The sequence below is a fragment of the Castor canadensis genome, chromosome 2, assembly GCF_047511655.1.
Source record: "Castor canadensis chromosome 2, mCasCan1.hap1v2, whole genome shotgun sequence".
Taxonomy (NCBI): Eukaryota; Metazoa; Chordata; class Mammalia; order Rodentia; family Castoridae; genus Castor; species Castor canadensis.
In genome coordinates, this window is record NC_133387.1 from 160,768,896 (window position 1) to 160,786,618 (window position 17,723).

Consider the following 17,723-nt stretch of genomic DNA (forward strand, 5'->3'; position numbering starts at 1 on the left):
AGGCTCATAACAAATAGGAACACTGTTTGGTAAACTTACAAACAAAATAAAGCCAAAAATTGTACTTGTTATTCCCTTGTTTAATTTGGCCTTCTGTTTGAAATTAATTAGACTTTTGGATAACTATGTTAAACTTTGTCACTTCCTTTTAAAATTGTTTAAGGATATTGAAGAACATCTCAGAGGGATTCTGAAACTAATCTGATTCTGGTAGTAGAGATTCCATTAGTAATCAATTGTAAAACTGACGAATCTTTTACCCAGGTAGCTTATTGATTATTGATGCAGTTACTGTATGTGACAGATTATACAAAGGATAGCAGCAAAATATACATTTTATAACTGCAACTCTATCTGGAAAATAACTAAAGCAAAAAAGGCTGGGGGTGTGGTTCTAGTGCTAGAGCACCTGCCTAGCAAGCATGAGGTCCTGAGTTCAAACTCCAATACCACAAAGAAAATTAGGGCCTTTTATTGGTTATTGCTACTGCTTGTTTGTCTTTTCCTTGGGTAGTAGAAGTCTTGTCTTTGTCATCACTGATTATTTTACCACTGAACCAATTTGGAGAGAATCTCTGTAAAGGAGGAATATATTATTAAAAAGACTGAGGACTAATATACAAAATCAGCTTGCTTTATAGTTTATTAATTGCTGTCCCATCTGTTTTCTCATGTGAATCTTAAAGCAGTCCTCTGAGTAGAACCCATCCTCCTTTACTATTGGGCAGCATAAGCCACCATAGAATTGCCTTGTTGGGGCCATTCACTAAGGGAATGCTAGTGGTGAGGCATCTGGAACTGACTCCTCCATGTGCCTTGCAAATATCCCTGTGCAGCACAGGCTGGTGGCCCAGCCATACTGCTCAGTGCCAGGAGATACTTCCCACGCCTTAGGTTTTACCCCTGACCCATGGAGAATGCTGTGTGCGCAGTGGCCTATGTGTTAAGGCCTAGTGCCTCAATGATGGCCACTGAGGATAGCTTGTACAGTGTACCCAAACCAGGGTTTGGTTACTACCCTCGGTGGTGTGTCCTTGGTGATGAATTACTTGGCTCTGTGGAATACAAAATTCTCCATTAATGCACACACAGATCAAGCCTGGTATGTTAGCAGCAGAAAACACTCTTGGACTTGGAAGAGTTATAAAAAGGAAAATGAAAACTAACTGACAGCTTTAGAGAAACTGTTAAGTGGCATACTAAATGTCATCATCATGCCAATCATGGCACAAAGAGATGTATGTAGATTGCTTAAAAATTTTCACAATGATTACAAACATATATGTAGTTTGCCAGTTGATTTGGCACAGGCATAAAATGAAAGTGAAACCATTTTTATTTATTTTGTGAGGTAAATAAATAAAACTGGAAACAGGTCAATTTCATGCATGTAAGGTTTTATAGTAGGGAAAAAAAATGCACTGCATTTGTTCTGACCCCTTACATTTGAGGTTATTTGTTTTCAGACTTCACCCCAAGCTCTAGTTTCAGACAACACTATAATTAATTTGTTAGATAAAATGTAAGCATATTTTGTTTGTTTTGATTTCTAGGACTATGGCAAAGTAGCAGCTGAACTTACTAACATATTGTACATAGCAGTTAGTTAAAGAAAAGCATTAACTTCAGGAGAACACTACCACTGCTGTTGCTTTGTATCAGTATAAAAAGGCAGTAATTTTTTTGACAGTCACTGATTGGAAAGTTGCTTGCAGCCTTTCAGAAGCAAGGGGGTACATGCTGTGGATCAATAACCGGCAAATTTCCCATTAAAAAGAATACCTGAGCAATGTTCCAAATAGCCACTGGCATCTTAATTTTCCATGGAAACCTCAAATACTTGTGTGCTGAGGACAAGTCATTTTCGGACAATTTTTCCAGACTACTTGTTAACAGTTATTGCTGTCCCAAAAGGTTGGCAGCCTACATGATTGATATTTCATTTACTTGTCATCACTGTGTGAGTGATGGCAAGGGCTATATTTCTGTGGTTTTGAGGAACAGTCTCCTGAAAGATGCTGCCGTGGAATGTGTTCTAGAGAGTATTTTGCACATATTAATGCTGTATGTGTTTAGGTTTTCCTTAGAAAGACAGGATTGCTTTTCTTTACAGTTTGGAAGCCTTTGGAGAGCAGGATACACTTATGTTAGTCCATAGATATAAAAAATTCACCTTTACCTTTATTCATCTTTAGTGATAAAAGCCTTAGACTTGTTAACTTGTGATTCTCAAGATGATGTAAAATTTTATAGCTCCCCTTTATTTCTAAGAGAAAAAATGGATCTTGTTATAACTTTAATGTATATAAAACAAATAGGAAGATTATCTATGCATCCATATCTTCTAAAAAGAAACTTTTTTAGACTCAGAAAATATGATAACCAAGGAGAAATTTCCTGGAAATGTAATGTGTGTTTTAAATATAAAAATGGCAAGGATGAGAGAGAAATTCTGCTCTTTGACAGGCCCTCAAGACACAAAAGATTCCGTATGGATCTTTTTCTACTATGAGCATCTTTTTCTTGTCCGTATTAAAAGTAGTGACAGGTCTGGGACTGTGACTCAGTTGTAGAGTACTTGCCTATCACTCCTGAGGCAGTGGGTTTGATCCCCAGCACTAAAAGACAAGAAAAAGAAAAAGAATAAAGAAAAGCACTGACAGCACACAAGCTGTCTCCAAGTTAGATGGATCCGTGCATGCTAGGGAAATAGGGATCAGGCCACAGTAAACTGCCTAGTGCTTTGTGTGTATGAAGGACAATGGAAGCTTTTTTACTTTGAACTGTTTGTTGTGCCCAGAATTTTACAGTGAAATTTGATCCATTTTAAAGTGTTTATAAGACTAATGTTTGCATGAAACTAGGCTACCTTTTTTTCATACTGAGCCTGTCACCTTTGGCTGAGTTATATCTTGTTCACTGGTTCCACAATCTCTGTGACTTAGATTTCCATTATCAGTGTTTTATACATAACTGTGCATAATGTCCTATTACTTAACATGTTTTATACATAATTGTGCATAATGTTCTATTACCTAACATGTAGGTGAAACTTCTTCATTTTGCTTTGCAAAATTCAGCCAAAAAGGACTAGGGGCAGTTTGAGAAATTTCCACTAAAATACTTTTGTCATTTTAAATATAATTTAAAATATTTCTTAACTACTAATATGTAGTCTTAATCAATACTTTTAATCTTAAAGATAAATGGCAGTATGGAGGACAATAGTCTACTGGACTCTCAGTCCTGAGTATTATTCATTGTAGTCATTTTGATGTGGAAATATGGGAAAAGTGTTCTCAAGGCTGATGTGTGTATACCAACAGTTTACAAAAGTACTATGAGTTAAACAACCCGTAAGTGTCTGTTCCAGTATTCATACTTTACTGAGTAATCTCTTTCTATAATCTCTTTGCAGTATTATTCCACAGTAATGGAACAGCAAGTAAATGGACAGTTAATAGAGCCTCTGCAAATATTTCCAAGAGGTAATGTTGAACAAATTCTAATCAACAGTGATTATTTCAGTAAACTGTTTCATCAACAGTTATGTTTTTCCAAAGGTTTAAATGCACATAACATGATGTTTAGCTCTTAATTTGAAAAAAAAAAAAAAGATGTATTCATTATCGTGGGAATTGCAGGCTATATTATAGCTATAGCAGATAAAATATCCAATTTACTAGAGTAAATTAAACTAACTAGATTGTTTCTTGTTTTTCAAGTGCATACTTACATTCGCTTAAAGAACTTTTTGGGGTCCACATGGTTGCTAAATGAAGGCAAATAGATGACTTTCATTCTGGATATTTATAAATTGTGGCTTGGGATGTTGGCCAAAGCTACTGTTGAGGAGAAATCTTTAAGTTGGTATAGAAACTGAGATGTACAGAGGGGTTTCAGGAGAGAAATTTGGGTAAAATGTTTTTGTATTTATTTATTTATTTATGTAGTGGTACTGGGGTTTGAATTCAGGGCTTCAAGCTTGCTAGGCAGGCACTTTATCACTTGAGCCCTCTACTAACCCTTTTTTTTTTCTTTTATTATTCATATGTGCATACAAGGCTTGGGTCATTTCTCCCCCCTGCCCCCACCCCCTCCCTTACCACCCACTCCACCCCCTCCTTCTCCCCCTCCCCCTCAATACCCAGCAGAAACTATTTTGCCCTTATTTTTGTTGTAGAGAGAGTATAAGCAATAACAGGAAGGGACAAGGGTTTTTGCTGGTTGAGATAAGGATAGCTATACAGGGCATTGACTCACATTGATTTCCTGTGCGTGGGTGTTACCTTCTAGGTTAATTCTTTTTGATCTAACCTTTTCTCTAGTACCTGTTCCCCTTTTCCTATTGGCCTCAGTTGCTTTTAAGGTATCTGCTTTAGTTTCTCTGCGTTAAGGGCAACAAATGCTAGCTGTTTTTTAGGTGTCTTACCTATCCTCACCCCTCCCTTGTGTGCTCTCGCTTTTATCATGTGCTCATAGTCTAATCCCATTGTTGTGTTTGCCCTTGATCTAATGTCCACATATGAGGGAGAACATACGATTTTTGGTCTTTTGGGCCAGGCTAACCTCACTCAGAATGATGTTCTCCAATTCCATCCATTTACCAGCGAATGATAACATTTTGTTCTTCTTCATGGCTGCATAAAATTCCATTGTGTATAGATACCGCATTTTCTTAATCCATTCGTCAGTGGTGGGGCATCTTGGCTGCTTCCATAACTTGGCTATTGTGAATAGTGCTGCAATAAACATGGGCGTGCAGGTGCCTCTGGAGTAACCTGTGTCACAGTCTTTTGGGTATATCCCCAAGAGTGGTATTGCTGGATCAAATGGTAGATCGATGGCTAGCTTTTTAAGTAGCCTCCAAATCTTTTTCCAGAGTGGTTGTACTAGTCTACATTCTCACCAACAGTGTAAGAGGGTTCCTTTTTCCCCGCATCCTTGCCAACACCTGTTGTTGGTGGTGTTGCTGATGATGGCTATTCTAACAGGGGTGAGGTGGAATCTTAGCATGGTACTAACCCTTTTTTTGGTGTGTGTGTATGTGTTGGCTGTTTTTGAGATATGGTCTCGAGAACTATTTTTGTCCCAGGCTGGCTTCAAACTGTGATCCTCCTGGACTCTGCCTCCTGAGTAGCTAATATTACAGGTATGAGCCACCTGCACCTGGCTCTGGGTAGAATGTTTGATGCTTTGGTTTTGGGCAGGGGTATTTTCTAAATAACTGCAGATTCTTCTTAAATGAAAATTTGATTGTTAAATCTCCAAAAATACAAGCCCGATGAGCGTAAGTCTCAGTGAACCGCCTGGTCAAATATTGTTCCCCTTTTAGATTTGGCAGTACTGGCCTTGTATTAGATACGATAGTTCAACTGTGCAGAAGTGTTTCCTCAAAATTTGAATACTGGTGAAAACAACAGCTTAATTATATAAATCATTAAGGCTTCAACTATTGTACATTGGCCCTGTTGAAATCATGTTTTCTAAGCCATGGAATAGATAAGGAAATTCTCCAAGTGACTCTTCTAGAAGTAACTTAATTGGAATAATTAAAAGTTAAACTTACCTTCATTAACTAATATTGTACAAATAATTGTGGTATGAGTTTTCCAATTAAACATTCTAGACTTTTATTACCTGTAACTCTCTGAAGTTTGAATGCTTCAATTAACCAGTAATAAAGTGATAAAGTCTCCAAAGGCAGCTGGCTTGGCCAGCCCACAAGAAGAGTTGGTTCAAGACTAACACTGTTCTTCTAGTGTTTGTGTGGCCAGTAGAATCAGGGGTGTTTATTATGTTATTAATAATAACTTATTAAAGTGCTAAGCAAGTGAATAAAATTGGGCCATTTAAACCAGTGATTGTCTGAAAGAAGGATTATGATTAATCCAGTACTGTTTATTTGAAGACTAAACACCAAAACAGAAAAAGAGGAGAGGGGTAAGATTGGTGGGCCGGGGGGGAGTGAGGAGTAGGAAGGAGAGGGGGTTGTCATTTCTGTGTGTTAGGGTACTATCAAGGGCGCAGGCTATTTGTAAACGTTCTGTGATTGCAGAATTTCAGCAAATTTCAGTTGTTTTTCCACAAGGAATAGTTTAGATAGTTGAAAATTTTCGTTAATTTCTGCAGAACTTTGTTACAGCAAGCACAAGAACTGCATCCTGAAGAATTATAGTTCCAGTGCTGTGTAGCTTTGTTTTTCTTTTCAATAAAATATGAAATCTTTTCAAGTTAGTTGTTTTTTTTTTTTCATTTTCTGAGCTATTCTGTCAATTTCATTGCCCATACCATTGTGCTGCTCCTGTGGTAATAACAACTGATTCAAATATTTGCTCTGCTCAGACGTATTTAAATATCTTGCTCTCTATGTTATCATTTCTGTTTCTTTCAGTATTTCTGCCTATTAGGTTTTATTGCTTCCACTTTATGGATGAGACTGTTGAGGTTCAGAGAAGTTAAGTAACTTCAGAGTAACAGAGCTTATGAGTGGTTAATATGCCCTTTGAATATGAATTTTGTTCAAATTATAATTTGCTTGCAGGCATGTAAATTAAATTTAGTGGAGTATGTGTCAGGATGGTTTGAAGGGTTTGGGGAGAGATAGTATGGTGTCAAAAGAGGATACTGTAAAGGAGAAAATACGAGATGTTAGTAGCATAAAACATTGCAGCTTAATAAGTTATTAAATATAGCCTTTCCAAGCCAAATTAGAGTTTAAAAACATGAAACTCAGTTTCCCTACCTGTGGGTTTCCCTACTGGTGGGTTTTTGTGTGCTGCAGTACAGCTCTTTAATTTCTTATAGTCTTCTTCTTTTACCTCTGTCTACATGGTATCACATGTAGATAAGTGAGATTATGAACTTTATACAATGAGAACATAGAAACATTGGGCATATTACCTGGGTCTACTTCGTGGTTAAGAGGCCCTCAGATCTTACATTCTATGGTCAGGCCACATGTTAAAAAGAATTCTTAGATCAAACAGGTTGGCAGGGCAGTAGAAAATGATTCTCTTCTGGTAACATGTTAGGTAGTACACTACTCCCAGTTTGTGGGCAAGTCTTCCCTATAGTTCAGAGATGTGTTAAATGAGTATGAAAATTGGCTAGCATTATAGTTACTTATGCCACCTTAGCTTTAGGAAATACGAGGTTACTGGGATTTTGAATGCTGTTCAGATCTGTAGTTACAAAGTTTTGAGAATGCAGTGGGAGCTATGCGGTGTAAGGTCAGGGATGAGTTGGTGCTTGTTTCAAATTCCACACTTTGCCACTTTCTTCATGCATATGCTGGTGCTTTAGTGGAGACATCCTGAAGTGCTGTCTCAGGAAACAGTGGTCGTCCTCAAGGGCCAGGCATCGAATGTATGTGGCTGTGTTTTGTTCTTAAAGTTAACTTCCATTTTAAGGAAGAAGATGTGTAGTCTTAATTTTAATATATCTTAAAGAGATAAGTAAAAACCCTTTACTCAGATTTAGATTTTTTTTTTAGGAAAATAAGATAATGAATTTGAATTTACTTGAAATACACAAAATAAAAGCAACTCATACTCTGTCATTATTAATAAGCAGCTCTATTTCTTGTTAGAAACAGAGGAAAAATACATGTGCATGTATCTGAGAGAGGGGAGAAAAAAAATCAAAGTAATCCTTCCTTAACCAATCAATCAAAATTGACAGCCCCTTAACATAAAATTTGTAGGGCACTATAGTTTTCAAATGAAAGCAGTCTATAATACAGGCAGGAAGCTTTTGATTTTTAACATTTGATGAAGAACTATTTGCTGAGTTGGAAAAGTACTAACTTGCAAGTCAAGATTATATTAGGAAATAGACTTAAATATTAGCACATACCAGATTTACAAGAAATTTAATGAAATTATTTATCTGTATTTTAATTAATTTGACTTATGGCAAACTAGTATTCAAACTCAAATATTCCATTTTAGAGTTTATAGTAATCTTATCAACATTAAAAGATCTTTTTCCCATCCTTCCTCTAAAACAAAACAAAATCCAAAAGACTTAGCTATTTTCAAAGTAGTTTAACTGATAGCAGATATACAATTTAGCGGAGTGAGGAAAGACGGCAGACATTTGAATTATTAAAGAACTCTAATAATTTTAGCTCAGTTAACTTGATTTTTCTATGTGTTCAACAGAAATTGGAATTTACCCGAAGTGGTGTCAGAAAGCTCTTTGCATTTATAAATGCTCACTCCTGCAAGTTAAAACCCCGTTTTGTAATTCCCACTTTGGGTCTTGGGAGCCACTTTTCAATCATTTCTCTCTGCTAATTTTGGTGTCACCCTCATTTCTTTTAAACGATTCATTTTGAGCAAATTTGTAAATGGCCCTGATGTGTTCTACAATTTAGTCAATTACTGTTTCAGCCTGCAAGCCTCCTGGGGAACGGAACATACATGGCCTGAAGGTACGAATTTCAATAATTGTTTCAGTAAAGTTAGATGGATTTGTAATGCTGTGTTCCACTTATTGAAATGTCAAATAAAACTGCACTTTCTCAAGCTCTGACAAGCGATTTCTTTCTTTTTTTTTTTAAATGGGAAGTGGAGGGGGATTCATCTGTACTATTTGCTTACTATGCGTATGTTTGGATGCTGTGGTTTTGGTGCTGTATTTTTGATTATTTGAAATTGTTTTGTTGGTCAGTTTCTTCAGAAAGATCCTTAGTCTCATAATGATTTATTTGACTGAGAATGGAGGCTTCATTTCAGTGATTAATTAAGCACATGCATATTGCACCCAGAATACCTCCCTTTTCTTTTGACATATTTATGCTAGAAACATATATCTAGTTAATGTCTTTTCATTGTTCTGTGTATTTTGAATTCTGGATTTCTGCTTAAGGCATTACATCTGAAAAAATGGCTATTTTATTAGGTTCAAGTATTTTGTAATTAATTATTTGGACCTCATTTTCTAGTGAATAAGAAATAGTCTACCATGTTTTGCTTAGCTGTAGAGCTGGAAGGATATGATACCTTGAGGTTCACTACTAACCCCTAGATATGTTCTTAATGTACTTTTATGAGCTTATTGTTTTTATATGTGTTCTAGATAATGAATTAAAAATTTACTCTATCAATCTCAGTTAAGAATTTAAATAATGGTAGGATTAGAGAACTATGTAATATGCAAATTGTACAGTTCTGTAACCTATATACTGAACAGACTCCAACCATGGGTCTTTTTAGCAATAAGCTAATTAACCTTCATAGTGAAAAGAGAAATTTGTGGCAAATTATAGGTTAATTGGAACTGTGTCCTCAGAATATGAGACTGATCAAGTTTCTTTCTTTACTTATAGGTGAATACCCGGACTGGACCCTCTCAGCATACTAGCCCATCAGTCTCAGATACACTTCCAAGCAATAGGTGAGAGCAAGCAAGTGAGGGATGCCCTGGCAGAATTACTTACAAAGGTGGCAGAGGAAAAAAAAAAAAAAACAAAGGTGGCAGAGGGTAGGATGGAGAAAAGACTCTTTTCTGTAAGACCAAAAAATGTGTATTTGGCTAAAAGAAATTGACCAGCTAGATAACCATAGCTACATATTGACTGAAGAGAAAGGACCCCATATAGAAAGGTGAAATTAGGCACTTTAGATTATTAATTTGGTTTTGTGGAATTGTTTTCAGTTTCCAAGTTACATGGAAAATTTAGTGCCCATTTTGTGCGTTGATCTGGTTTGCAAATTACTAATTTTTTTCTTGCTTGCTTATCTTTTGGCAGTGTTATTGTCTACTGGCATCTTCACCAGAAAAAGGCAAGGGAAAAATAGGATGGTGACATTTAAATAGGCCAGCCATGCTACTCATCAGCGGCATCTTTGGTTGGATAGGAGATTTAAGCTAGTTTAGACTAATGTTGCCACGTACTGGGATGGACACTAAAGATTTGAGCCCTTTGCAGTCTTACAAACCTGAGAACCTACTGCCAGACTCCACAGTCTTCAACCTGCTTTGTTTTGGTTGTGCGTTTAGTTATTTAGCCAAAAGCATCATGTACTTGAGGTGACACTGGGAAGGTAATTGCTCCATATATGTAGTTTCACACTGGTGACTGAAAAGCCAACATTGAGCCAGAACCTTTCTATTCTGTGTCACAGGCCCTTTGGTTTGGGGCTTTCCTTGGTGTGTATCCAGTCCTTTATGGCCTGAGATGCAGCTTAGGCTTCTTACCTCTCTCTATTGCCTTCTCCTTTCATTACAGTTTTGGTTCTTTGGCCCACTTTACTATAGGAATTTAGTCTCTCTTCTGACTCTTTCTTTCTTTCTTTGTCCCCTTAACCAAAGTCACTTCCTGTTTATTTTGTTTTATTTATTTATTCATTGTTGTTATTATTTGCAGTACTGGGGTTTGAACTCAAGGCCTTTCACTTGTTAGTCAGGTGTTCTGCCACTTGAACCATGCCCCCAAGGCCTTTTTGCTTTAGATATTTTTCAGATAGGGTCTCACATTTTTTGCCTGGGGCCTGCCTCAGACATGGATCCTTCTATACATCTCCCATACAGCTGGAATTAGAGGTACACACCACCTCACCCAGCCCCTTATTATTCTATTTATGGTATCAGTATATCTGTTGATCAGCCTTCCTGATATGAACACATGACTCTTAAATGGTGACACCTTATTGATTTCATAGTAGAATATAGTTAGCTATTTAGTCAGCAATAGCATCTGCCTGTGGTCATGCTAGGGGTTGTTTCTGTTCTCCACAGAGTGGTTGGCCCTGTTGGACTGTGCTTTGCAGCTGCCCTCTCTCCATGCTGCCTGGATTTGTGAGCCACAGTTCTGCAGAGGAGAAGTATGGGGGCAGAGGGCCACTTGGTACATGGAGCTCCAAGAAGGCAGGGCATTTCATTGGTATCACTGCTTCCAGAAAAGTAGTTGTTCACACAGACTGATTGTGAGCTCTGAGAAAGAATGAGGACTTCCTCTGGCATTGGTCAAGTTTCATTATGGAACAAAAAGCCAGATTGAGTTGAGGTGATAGCAAGATGAGAAGCAGGATAGCTTTTCAGTTCTTTCACATCTTTTTAATAATGTGGGAATTGGCTTGGTTATTAAAATTATGTACTTTCATGGAGTATTATAAGATCATTGGGTTGAACTGAAGTTCAGAGACCACCTGATAATGTAGAGGTTCTCATCTTCACTTATAGATGTGACAGCCTCCCAAACAGTAATAATAGTATTGCTTCCTGTTATGGGAGGAATGTTATTTGAAGAAGTCCTATAGTTGATTTTAATATCTTACCCTATGTTAGCCATATCCTGTACCCCAGGCAGGTAACTAATCAACAGGTATTTATTGACTGTCTCTTATTCATTAGGTGCTGTCCTATGTACTATGAATACAATGAGTTCCTTATCCTCTGAAGTTCACTATCTAATGGGTGTGTGAACAAAAAGAAGAGTATACAATTCCACCTTACAGTTAATGTTGTGAAGAGAACAAGTGGGATGCAAAGAGAGAGACCACTACATGGGAATGTTTAGAGTTAGCCTTTCCCTGCTTGGGAAAGACTCCCTGGGGGGTGGTGATATTTTCATACAGATCTAAAGGATAAGGAGGACTAGTTATGTCAAGATGCAGAGGAAAATCTATAAGAGAAGTCCCTAAGGAGCTCAACATGTTTTTAAGTAGGCCAGAGCATGGGGAAGGGATTCTGGGTAAGGGCATGGGTGTAAGAAGAGTAGGAGAGAGCAACTGGAGTGGTAGGAGGTAAGAATGCAGGCAGGAGTCAGATCATGCAGGGCCTGGAAGGTCCAGCAGTGTTTGACCTTTCCTATTGGCAGCAGAATGACATGCTAGCCCAGGGTTTTTAAACAGATCTTCTTGCTGTCATGTGGAGGGATATGAGAAACACCAATCTAATCCTGCCCTTTTTTGAAGCCTGGCTCCCTCTTCTTGCCAAATGGGCACCAAGGCTCTTCTGAATACCCTTGAATGGGAATGTACTTTATTGGCTAAGACAGTCCCTTTTGTTTTCATCTAGCCACCGCTTAAACAGTTCTTTTTTTAGGTTAGGTGGGATTTTTCTCCTTTTAGTACCCACCTGTAAAGACTTGGTTTTGCCTTCAAAACATGGCTGTACCCTCTTTCAGGTGATAGCTTTTCTAGTTTTCTTCTCCCAGAAGTCTCAGTAAATTCTCCCACATCTACAAACTCCAGATATTCTCATCATCCTTAACTGTTTCCTGGGCCCACATATGTAAGTTCTGCCTTCTCAGGAGTTCTGCATCTGTTCCATTTGCAGTGTCCCTTTGTTGCACAGGTGCTCCAGGCTCTCCAGGTCACTTCCACAGCCTCCTGGTACCTTTTCCCTTGAGGTTTGCCCATTGTAGTCTCTCCTTCACTGCAGTTGGAACAGTCTTGCTAATTGTATTAGTCAGCTCTTTCTTACTATAATGAAATACCTGAGGTAGCCCAACATTATTAAGTTAAGAGGTTTATTTAGCTCACAGTTTTGGAGGTTGAAAGTCCCAAATGGCCTGGCAGAGGCTCTAGTGAGGGCTCCCCATTGCCTACTTGTTACCATGGTGAATTGCAACAGTGGGAGCATGTGTGGGAGTGATTGCCTGTGTCTTGATGGAGGTTGCCAGAGAGCCCTGTAATCTCCAGCTGACCAAAGACCTCCCATTAGGCATCACCTTTTTTTTTGGCGGGGGTGGTGGGGGCCAATACTGTGGTTTGAACTTAGGGCCTCATGCTTGCTAGGCAAGTGCTCTACCACTTGAACTACTTACTCTGCCAGCCCTTTTTTGGGTTGGTTATTCTCAAGATAGGTTCTCAGGAACTGTTTGCCTGGGCTGGCTTCAAACCTCGGTATTCCTGATCTCTTCCTTCTGATCTTTGCCTCCCAAGTAGCTAGGATTATAGGAGTCATAGACTCTACCTTTTAAAGGTCCACACTAAGCTTTAACATTGCCACACTAAGCTTCTTACACATGGACCCTTGGGGGATAAACCAACTGCAAACCATAGCAGTTCTAAGCCATCATCCCATTTTAAAACCCTAGTGCTCTCTATGCCTTGAGGATGAAGCGTGACCTCCACATGTAGTGGTGGTAACCCTACCAGTATGGGTGCTCTGTGTACTCCAGTTTGCAGACATATACATGGTGCGCTGAGTGGATGTTTGCTCTCACTGTTGGGTCTACACTTCTGTTGCTGCTTTTTTCCTGATTTCTTCCTGTTTTCATCTCCACTTTCAACTTTAGTCTGGCTAACTTTGGTCATCTTTGTGGATCAAGTTACCTTCTTCTGAAAGCTGTCCCTGATTACCACTCACCTCCTACTCTACACCCAGTACCCCTTCCATGAATTCCTATATGCTGTCATGTTTCCTTTTACTGAAGCAGTGAGTACAGGGTAGTATAATCACTTCTGTCCCCCCAAAAGCGTTGAGGGTAGTGACAATAGCATATTCATTATCAAAGTCCCAGTTCCTGGCATGATGTATAGTGCATAGGAGATAATTAACCATGCTCAAGTGACTGAATATTTGACTTTCCCTTTAAGTCTCATCTCTGAATTGAATTCTTCTAACTTACTCAACTTTTCTGATTTTTATTCCTTTATCTTTTTATTCTTTGGATAGCTCACTGTCTCACCTTAAGTGTCATTCCCCAGCTATAATTGTACGACATTTAAATTTTAAAATGTTTTTAAAACTGACTTTTGAGGCTGAGCATAGAAGCGTTCACCCTTGGTCCCAGTTGCTTGGGAGGTGGGGGTAAGGAGGACTATGTTTCAAGGCTAGCCTGGGCAGTTAATGTGAGACCGAAGCTGAAAAATGAAAGGCAAAAGGACTTAGGGTGTCACTCAAGTGGTAGAGCCCTGAGTTCAATCCCCAGTACTACAAAAAAAAAAAAAAAAATTTTTTTTTTGGTAGCTTGGGTCACTGTGATCACACAGATAAGTAAAATACTGAATAAATGGAGTTACTAAGAAATTTCCATGATTCAACTTTTTTTTGTTTAAATTTTTTGTTGATGGAGATTGAACTCAGGGCATTGCATATGCTAAGCTCTACCATAGAGCTACACCATCAGCTTTACTTTTTTTTTTTTTTTTTTTTTGCTATACTGGGGCTTGAACACAGGGCCTACACCTTGAGCCACTCTATCAGCCCTTTTTTTGTGATGGGTGTTTTTGAGATGGGGTTTTGTGAACTATTTTCCTGGGCTGGCTTCGAACTATGATCCTCCTAATCTCTGCTTTCTGAGTTGCTAGGATTATAGGTGTGAGCCATCGGTGTTACTACAAATTTTTTTTTTTTAAACCAGACTTAAGTTGGTAGCCAGATCTAAATGAGCATAATGAATGCAATCAGTGTTTTCCTCTGTTACTCTCAAAGCATGAGTTGTTCTTTGCCTTAGGTAAGTCAGCTGTTTATTAAACTGAATTTATTAATCTACACAGTATTCCTAGGCCATAATTACTGAATTCAAATCCTATTGTGTTAAGCAAGACCTTTCCTAAACAACTTAGCTTTCTTCTTCTGTAAAATTAGAGGATGATTAAACTTTTCATCTATCTATGTCTGGTGTTAATAAGATCGATGAAACTGTTTTAAGGAATCATGTTTTGTTTCTTAGATGAAAGGCATTTTGTTAGTGCAATGAATCAAGATGTTATTATTTCACATTTAGCACATAATAGATTATCTGTGGAGAAACATTCCCTAAGCCTTGGTTGGTTGTGTCTTTACAGTAATCGGAACTATCATATGAGAGTTGTTTATGGGACTACTAGGATGAAGTATTTATCAGAATAAAAGTGTGTCTTGTGTCTTTGCGCATGCACGCACATACATGCACTTATAAGGAGATAGACTGACTTTGAGCAAAGTCTGGACCTTAGTTTCCTCTATAAATTAGTGAAAATAACTATACTTAAAGGGTATAGTTACTGTGAGGATTAAATTAGAATAATAAGTAATACCATTTAGCATAGTGCCTGTCATTGGTTATCACTGAATAAAGGATACCTGCTGTTATTTTGTTAACTGGATTGATTCTAGGCAGTTTTTTGTTTGTTTGCCTTTTTTTTTTTTTTTTTGTGAGAGGGATTGGGGTTTGAACTTGGCTTTGTGCTTGCAAAACAAGGGCTGGACTGCTTGAGCCACCTCTTCAGTCCATTTTGCTCTGGTTAATTTGAGATGGGTCTCTTGAAATACTTGCCTGGGCTGGCCTTGAACCACGATCCCCCTGATCTCAGCCTCCCAAATAACTAGGATTGCAGGCCTGAGCCACTGGTGCCCAGCAGGCAGTCGTTTATTTTTTTGATATATGCTGCAGTGTTAATTCCATTCGACATTTTCTTTGTTGTTCTAGTGTTTGAACTCAGTGTGTTGCTCTTATAGGCAGGTATTCTACCATTTAAGACCTGCCCCCAAACCTCTATAAAATTCTTAACTTCTGGGCTGGGATGTAGGTCAGTGGTACAGCACTTGCCTAGCATGCGTGAGGCCCTGGGTTCAATCCCAGCACCAAAAAAGAAAAGACAAAAACAAAACAAAACAAAAATCATCCCCTTTAGTGCATGTATTCTTGGGCTTGGGAGGACTTCATTAGTCTAGAATCTTTAGGTGAGGGCACATCTTATAAAATCTAGGAGACTGGGAACTGAGGATCAGTTTTTGTTTTGGATCATAGCAAAATTTTACAAAGTATTTAGAAAGAAGAATAATTATAATTTGAAATTAAAGTGTGATCAGATTTGAAGTCTGAGATTTTCTCTGATATAACATATTAAAGGTACCAAAAGGAAAACAAGTGTATTAAGTCCTGATTTATTTTGCTTTCTGATGTTTTTATGACCTGTATGTCATAAAAACCCCTATATAATAACAACCAGAGTAGTGACCACTTAGCACATGCCAAGTCACCGGGCTGGGCTCAGAGGTGGAAAGGAAATGGAATTTGTAAAATGAGATGTGGTCTGTGTTTTCAGGGAGGGTGTGGTGGGAAGAAAGAAATCTACAGAGGTAACTAACAGACGAGAGAAAATTAGTCTGATAGGTAGAGCATAAGAGACAAGCTTTACATTTCAAAGAGAACATTAGTCAGGGAGAGGTGCTGTTTTCTCTGATAGGTAGAGCATAAGAGACAAGCTTTACATTTCAAAGAGAACATTAGTCAGGGAGAGGTGCTGTTTTATACTCCACTTTACTAACAGTGTAGATGTGTATAGGTTTAACTCATTATAAAGCTAAAGGGCTTCAGAGCTTCCTTTGGCCACTCTGTCTTTTTTTGTTGTTTTTATATTTACTTACATGCGTATACATTGTTTGGGTTGGGACACCTCCCCCACCCCCTGATCCACAAGAACCTTCACTGAACTTGTCCACATAAATTTTTATATAGTGTATTATAAAGAGGTAAGGTTCAGGGGGCTGGTGCAGTGGCTGAAGTGGTACAGTGCTGCCTAGCAAGTATGAGGCTCTGAGTTCAAACCCCAGTATCACAAAAAAAAAAATAAAAGAGAGATAAGGTTTGGGCTGGCACAATGACTCAAGTGATAGGGCCTCTGCCTAGCACCACCAAAACCAAACCAAAACAAAAAGATATAAGGTTCATTTTGGTTCACTGTTTTGTTCACAGCTTTTAGTACATGGCCCCACTGCTTTTGGCCCAGTGGTGAGGCAGTACCTCCTAATGCCACCAAGCTGGGGACTAAGCCTTTGGGGTACATTCATGACCCAAACTACAACACACAGCCATGTATGTTCAGAGAACATTTTAATATTTGGTAAATAACACTGGAAGCTGAGTCTCATAGGAAAGAGAAGGCAGCTACGTTTATTATTATTATTTTTTGGCAGTACTGGGGATTGAACTCACAGCCTTGCCCTTTTTAGGCAGGCACTGTATCACTTGGGCCACTTCACCAGCCCTTTTTGCATTGGTTATTTTTGAGATAAGGTCTCATTTTATGTCCTGGCTGTCATAGACCTTGATCCTGCTATTTATGTTTCCTCACATAGCTGGGAGGAGAGGCACACACCACACTATATCCAGCCATTGGTTAAGGTGAGGTCTCTTAACTTTTGCCTGGGAGATCCATTAGATCTCCGACTCCTGAATAGCTAGGATTATAGGCTTCAGGCATTGCACCTGGCCATTATTTATTTTATTAATAAAAATATAACCTCTGTGACAAGACACAGTACTTTTTATGTTTAATTTTCCTGATTATCCTATAAGTTGATATTTCCCCCATTTTACAGAAGGAGAAAATTGAAGTTCAGAGAGGATAAATAACCTATCCCAGATCATACAACTGTTGAGAACCAGGTTTCATTTCATACATTTGCCTCCCAGGAAGCTGAATTGTAGCTCTTAACTACAATTAAGATACTAGCACTTACATCATCTGTTTTATCTTTTGAAGATCTGTAATATTTGTTGGCTATGAACATTCTGAGAATATATTTATTAAATACTTTGTGCTTAGCAGATGAATGTCCATATATAGTTGCCACTGAAAGACTGCCCAAAGCCAGAAGAACTAATGGCCAAAAGGCCACTGTAGCAGCCCATCAGATATTGTAGTTTCTTCTTGCCTGTTGGCTTGTTTACTGCTGTAGATTACTAACAGACTTTCAGCCTCCTCATTGACACCTTTGGGATCTGGCAAGTTAAAAACAAACATACAGGGAAGAGTGTAGTCCATGACTACACCTAA

General features: G+C 38.3%; 1 protein-coding gene across 22 annotated transcripts in view; it reads left to right on the top strand.

The window, feature by feature from the left end:
* The window catches only part of Map2k5 (mitogen-activated protein kinase kinase 5), a 252,617-nt gene that overhangs the window by 26,827 nt on the left and 208,067 nt on the right, over positions 1-17,723 (top strand). For all 22 annotated transcript variants that reach the window (XR_012445525.1, XR_012445528.1, XR_012445526.1 and 19 more), the window contains exons 4-6: positions 3,419-3,488; positions 8,397-8,437; positions 9,335-9,402. Coding sequence is in view for 14 of the 22 variants with exons in the window: in XM_074066289.1 (XP_073922390.1) it covers positions 3,419-3,488; positions 8,397-8,437; positions 9,335-9,402 (179 nt within the window). In the remaining 8 variants the exon portion in view is untranslated. The remainder of the gene's footprint in view (positions 1-3,418; positions 3,489-8,396; positions 8,438-9,334; positions 9,403-17,723) is intronic.